Consider the following 7,320-nt stretch of genomic DNA (forward strand, 5'->3'; position numbering starts at 1 on the left):
TTTCATTTACTTCTATACATACAACGTACATAAGTATAATAGCTATAATGATATTTACTATTTTATTGATGCATTATCGCATTATATATCGTGCAGACCTAATTCGGCATGTATATACCGAATATAAATACGCAGCGGAGTGAGCCACAACGTTTTGGCTTTTTTTACAGTGTTATCATATTATACGGACATTATATATTATATAATATGTATACTGCAGAGAGAGAGAGAGAGAGAGAGAGAGATAGTGACAGAGAAAACAATAAAACTTAGGCCCATCCGTGGTAAATATAAGGTACGCATAGATATAATTATATATACAGAAAAATAATGAACAAAAGCTATAAATATATATATATATATATAATATCGCATGTATATATTACAACAATAAGTACAACAATTGTATAAATCCCTAAAGTGGCGACCGCCGTCGCGTTTATTTGCCAAAGCTCGCTCGACAGCCGTCCGGTGCGGCGGCTGTGTATGGGATACTCTCTCTCACACACACGCCCACATACACATTTATATATGTATAAATATACACACGCATACATACGCACGTGTACGGCCGCGGCCGAGCGACGACCCGCCTAGGGATGCGCGATATCCGACGAGCCGACAAATGAGTGGAAACGGGTGGGCCACCCCGCCGCCTCCCACACGCGCTGAAAATCTCAGGCCACCGCCGCCGCCGCCGCCGATGATAATGATTAGTGGCGCATAAACGGCGACTGCGGGTATATTATTATGTGTATATACGCGTGTACATATATATTATATAGTAAACGGCGGTGGCGCGTAGTAGTAGTAGTAGTAGTAGTAGTAGTGGTAGTATTATTATTTTGATCTCTCCAATCTGTTCCGCCGCGCTGCAGGGGGATGACGTGGAGGGGTATTTGACGTTGGTTGCCGGTATGGCGTGTGAGAGGAGGGGAGGGGGGATGGGAGGCGGGCGGACAGGGACGGTGATGAATTAATTATTATCGTCGCGGAGCGGCGGTGGCCGTTAGCTACCCGGTCGGCTGTGTACTCGACCGCGGGGCCCGCGGCCGCTTTGGAAAATGGGTCGGGCGAGGGGAGTATAGTCGTTTCCCCCGGCCCCGCGCGCACAGATTCGGATGATGATGGAACCCCCGAGAGACCGCCGCGCCGCCCCGTCACGGTATAGTCGTCGACAACGGCGCGCATTACATATTATATTACAATAAATCACCGCCACCGGCGCGCGCGATGGCTTTCCGTTTCTACACACACACACACACACACAAACACACACACATCTAATATATACAATATATACCAATTACTATTAATTATTGTTGTTGCGCGCGCACCATCATTTCGTCTGCACTCTGCGTACGACATATACATATACACGCTATTGAATGTATATATATATGTGTGTGTGTGTGTGTGTACAGACTATATAACGTTCCGTCGGCGGCGTTTACTGACGCGGCCAAGACGACCCGTCAACACTGCAGCAGTCCTGCATAATACAACGATATGATAATATTATAATAATAGTCAAATATATGCCCAGCGATAACTCCGCGAAATCTCGTGAGCGCACACGCGAGTGCGTCTTATGTACTCGCCCGCGTACCTGCAGCTTAATATACTATAATAATAATAATATGATGTATTCCTGATCGTTATTATATATATATATATATACTTATATGTATATAGAACGCGATGATGAAAACGCATTAAGCCCGAGTCATATTATATAATGTCATTTACTCGTGTCAAACCGTGCCCGTGTCGCGACGACGTTTTATAATAATGTAAACACTTACCTGTGTACTATTATTATGTTATATAGGTTTCGATTTGCACTGCTGTAAGAAAAAAAATAATGTGCAATTTTGTCTTCTATTCTTCGAGTATATTATGTTGTTTTACTGTCGAATACGTCGTAAATAAATAAATAGGTACCTATACCTATAAATAATATAACCAACGCATCGGTTCCACGTAAAACCGATAACCCCGCAGCACGTTGACGAGAATCGATGACAATTAGTATTTATCAATTAAAGGTAGTTAATATGTTATATTATCGACATTCGCCACGCACGGTTTTATGCATAATCATATTATATTATAATATGACGATTCATTATACGATATTACTCTTGAGTATAGTCGTTAATCGTTACGGTAATTATTATTTATTTGATTGTACCGTTTTTGACAGTCGTAAAAGGCTGCGTATTTATTTAATTTGTACGTGTCCCTAAATATTAAATGTTATGCTCTGATTTGTATTTTGTGCATCATGACCAACTATTTTGTTTTTAACTTAAATAAGTTTAATCTTCTGTTAGTCTACCATTGATAAAAAAAAACCATAGCCTTAAAATATTTTGTGCAATATTTTTTTCTTTATTAACAATCACATACTATACTGTTATTACCATGTCTGTTAGTTTATTTCCTTATCCAAAATGTTAACTCTCACACAAATATTTGAGTAGAATTTTATTTTCACGTCCGATCGCTATAATTTTAGAAACAAAAAAGTATAGACTTCGGTTATTATTGTACTAATAATCATAGCATTTGGTCATAAAAAATTACTCTTTCGGTTCACATAAATAGTTAAAGTTTCTAAATTAGTAATTTCATTAAAAATACTAAAATATTATCAATTATTGCTATAGTTATTTATTATGCCCGATATTGTTTTATAGTTTAATTTTGTTGTAGGTAGGTTAGGTAAAACAGACATCTATACCTAGTTGTTTTTAAGAAACGTACATAGATAATTGAGTATTATTTATACTGAATGATTTAATGATTCACCAAGTATGATCACCCATTGCTCTTTAATACTTAGGTTAGGTTAAATTCAAATTCTGATTTTTTGAACTTTTTAGTATATAGGTACCGACTTAGCTAAGTTATAGTTATCCGCATATTTTAAGCATGCGGTGATATAAACTTATTTTTTTCAAACGAGAACTTTATCAATTTACTATAAATAAAGTTAGGCAAGTAATTTTGTTTTCTAAATTTTGATGCGCCTAAATAACAAATTTAAACAATAGTAGTTTCTGAGTTATTAAAATTTGTTTATTAAAGATAATATCTAGTCCTTAGTATTGATGTTTTATATTATAGTCGTATAAAATAGAATAGAATATGTTATATTAAGTTGAATTAAATTAGAATTTATTTTTATTTTTATTGAAAGGTGTAATTGTTAAATAATACATAAATATTTAAACTACATACAACACGATATTGATATAAAGTGATCGTCACTGGACGCTAGACTTGTTGTTATATTAAGTTTACAGCTCATTATTTTTAAAAAATGTTTACAAATTATAAAAATTTTATACAATAACTTTCAAATCACATAATAACTTTTATATATTTTCTAAGTATATAATGATTATAGCCTATTATCCTGATTATCCATCATAAAATTTAATAATTCAGAAACTACTCGTTCAACTTTTGATTTATTTAAAGACATATGTGCAAGTAAGTATCTACATAAAAAAATCATTAAAAAATTTAGAAAAAATAAGTTGGTAAAATTAAAAAAAAATATTCTCAACTTCTCAAATTTCTACCTAGAAACCGGTATTTAAAAATTTAAAAAATCAGAATTTATAATTATAAAAATAATTCAATTTATGTATATAATTAAAGGAAATAATAATGGTTGAATATTCTTGATGAATAACTTTGTATAAGTAATGATTAATGCATATTAGATTTCTTCTCTAATGAGATTAAACTATTTGAAGAACAAGAAATTAAATTTACATTTAAATTAAAAAAAGTTTGCACAATTTAACACATCATTAGGAACATCTTCGAGTGGCCTTAATCGAAAATGAATTAATAGTTTTGAAGCATTTCCAGTAGTAATGAATATTTAATGAAATTTCAATAGTCATTAAGTATATTTTGGATATTAAGGTTAGACTTTTTATTTTTATTACACTGTCTTTTTGTATATGTAGTATCAAAATTATACAACTTGTTGTGATAAAATATCTTGTTAAGTTCGAATATCTGCCTAAACTATTCACTTTTAAATGTCTCTTATAGAAAGAAAAAGTTTTAAATTCTTTAAAATAATTATTATAGTAAAAAATGTTTTACGCAATATTATTAAAACTTTCCAGAAACACATCATTGTTACAAATTATATAGTTATTATAATTGTTATGTAGATACCTTAATATTTTTTATTATACTGATACGAAAAAATTCAATAGTTGTCAGTAAAATAAAAGATATTACTGAATATATTTTTTATATGAACTAATACATTTTTTTATCAGTTTTTTTTTTTAAGTTTTAATTTTTATTTATTCAGAGTAGTATAATATAATATAGCTATTTGCAACCTATATATTTTATACATGCCTGAAAACATCTTTTGTATATTTTTATATACCTACTTATTATTTAATATATTATGTTATAGTTACAGAAAACAATCATATTATATGTTGATTTAAATTATAATTAATGAAGCTAAATTGTACATTGATTCTTGATAATTCGATACCTGACGAATGTGTATGACGTGCGTGTTATCGTAGTACTCATATTATAATTTAATAAAAACATAAAAATAATAATAAATATTATAATGTTATTGTGACTGTCGATTGTTATACAAGCATAATATACCTTTTATTGCAGTTAATATATATTATGTGATTTATTTTTGTGGTATGAAAAAATAATATTGCCGATTATATTTAACACGCACAACACTTTATTTATCCTATTATGTTACAACATGTATGAAATCGTCATTTAAAAAAAATAATTTGATATTGTAATATAATATAATATAATATATAATAGACTGATATTCATTTATTCTATTTGAGATAATTTTATATTTATGTACTCACGTACCTACCCCTACAAAATAATATAAGTTATATATATGTATGATGCGTGATATGTCTATTATATATTAAATTATATTATACTATCATGTGAAGAAAATCGTGATAAAACTTTTTCTAATTCTTTTTACAGTCACCGTGTTTAATTCAAAACGTTATACATAAATATGTAATGACAGTTTCATATACTTACAGGTTATTTTGAGGAGTTGTATCAAAAAATTCGGTTTTCCAAGAAATTATAAGTTTTAGGTAAGCTAAATCTATTATTACAAGTTACGAATAACCTATATATATATATATATTATAAAAATATAATATTTCATATCGATACACGCGCATACACTGCAATGTTCTGCATATTTCATATAGGTATTACGCGTGTATATACTAATCACGTGTGTAGTAAAATTAATTAAGAATTAGATACCGTTTTCCTGGTCAAAACTCGATATATACAACTTAAAACTCAAAATGCATATAACTATATTAAAATACAAATATATCATGTAAAATATAGTATGCATATAATATATTTTTTTGTACATACTATAAAGATAATATTATGTTGCGTACGGCATAAAATCCACACAGCCTGAAGTGCGTCGAAATGATAATTTTATACGATTTGTAAAAAAGCACGTCGATATAATTTTGTATATGTTGTCGAATTGAATTTATTTTACTTAAAACCGTACATATGATAAATATTTATGATATAATTTACACATAATATAAATATATACATATTATTTAGGTAAAATATAGGTACACGGCATATATTTAGGACATGACCGCAATGTGACCAAGTCACATTACAAAATATACACGTACAATGTATAAACATATTGTATTATTGTTATATATATATACATACACACACACACACATATATATATATATATAAATATATAAATACTTAAAGTACAACAGTTTGCTGTGCGTACGCGTATGTATATATAATAAGTGCAGTGGCGGCGGCGTTGTTTCAAACCCGGTTAACACCGCCGTCGCCGCGCACGAGACGACGACGAAAAAAAGTGACATAAACAACTTCTATTTTCAACGTACATTTATAATATATTATAAATTAATTATATAATTATTTTAACATACTATATGGTTACTCGGAGAAAACGGTCGTAGGTCGTTCGACGTATCTATATATATATTGACATGCAGTGAGCGTTCAATATATTCACAATAGTACAGCTTATAACGCTTATAAATATACATATGATTCAAAATATTCACATATATTATACTTTTATTTGTATAAAATATATAAATATATATTATATCATATGTATACATATACGTTTGCGAAGGAAAAACCGCAACTACTTGCACAACATTTTTGCATCACATCACATTATAGATAAACGTAAAAAGTTGTTTTTTAATTTTCTAAACGCGTACACACTAACATAAAATATATACTGTACATACACACGTATATAATAATAATAATAATAATAATAATAATGATAATAATAATAATAATAATAATAAATCTAAAAACGAAACATGACGGTATCAAACACATATGAGTATAATATATATAATAGTTTATAGGCAGAAGGTACTCGAGAGATTACTAGATAAAAAACAAAATAAAAATTACACATTGGATGCATACCGCGGTCGCGCATGCGTGCGCGACAGACACTTGGAAATAATTGAAGAAAAATTAAACGTGGCTGCATTAATTACTATTGCTGCTGCCGCCGTTGTTGCCACAGGCCCACGAACGATCACGCCGTTTTCAAACGAGCGGCGGATATTGGTGCTGGTGGTGCTGCTGGAGCTGCTGATGGTGATGGTGATGTCACAACGGTGACGACGATCCGGCGGCGGCGGCTGCAGCAGATACTGACGACCCGGACGATTGCGGTCCGCCGGAAGCTGCTGCTGCGGCTGCAGCTGCTGCAGCGGCCGCGGCCGCGTGATACAGCGACGCCTGCTGGTGGTGTGGATGTGGGTGCCCGTGGTGGTGAGGATGGTGTGGGTGTGCGTGTGGGTGATAGTAATCGTTATACCCAGCTGTAGTACCGTACTGCGAAGCCGCTGCCATTTCGTACATTTTCTCGGCGGCGGAGGCGGCAGTCGCGGACGACGCGGTGGCCGCGGCCACGGATGCAGCTGACGACGGTTTGTCGGACGCTGACGCAGCTGCAGCGACCGAAGCCGTCGGTGGTGGCGGCAACAGTCGCGTAATTGAAAACGGATGGTTGGACGCGGCGAATTCGGCAGCGGCTGCGGCCGCGGCGGCCGCCGCTGCTGAAGATTTGAGGTGTTGTTGCAGTTGTAGTTGTTGATGGTGGTTGTGATGCTGTTGCTGCTGCTGCTGGTGTTGTTGTTGCTGTTGGTGATTGTGATGTGCGGCGGCCGCAGCGGCGGCATAAATATCCACCGGACTGTGCTG

General features: G+C 33.1%; 1 protein-coding gene across 1 annotated transcript in view; it reads right to left on the bottom strand.

Annotated features, from left to right (window-relative positions):
- Nucleotides 1-6,723: 6,723 nt before the first annotated feature.
- Nucleotides 6,724-7,320, bottom strand: part of LOC112596844 (serine/threonine-protein kinase NLK-like) — a 26,632-nt gene continuing 26,035 nt past the window's right edge. Inside the window, exon 4 of the mRNA XM_025342666.1 lies at nt 6,724-7,317. Within this exon, the coding sequence (XP_025198451.1) occupies nt 6,724-7,317 (594 nt within the window). The remainder of the gene's footprint in view (nt 7,318-7,320) is intronic.

The sequence above is a fragment of the Melanaphis sacchari genome, unplaced genomic scaffold (assembly GCF_002803265.2).
Source record: "Melanaphis sacchari strain LSU unplaced genomic scaffold, SCAv2.0 Contig354_pilon_pilon, whole genome shotgun sequence".
In the NCBI taxonomy this organism is placed as follows: Eukaryota; Metazoa; Arthropoda; class Insecta; order Hemiptera; family Aphididae; genus Melanaphis; species Melanaphis sacchari.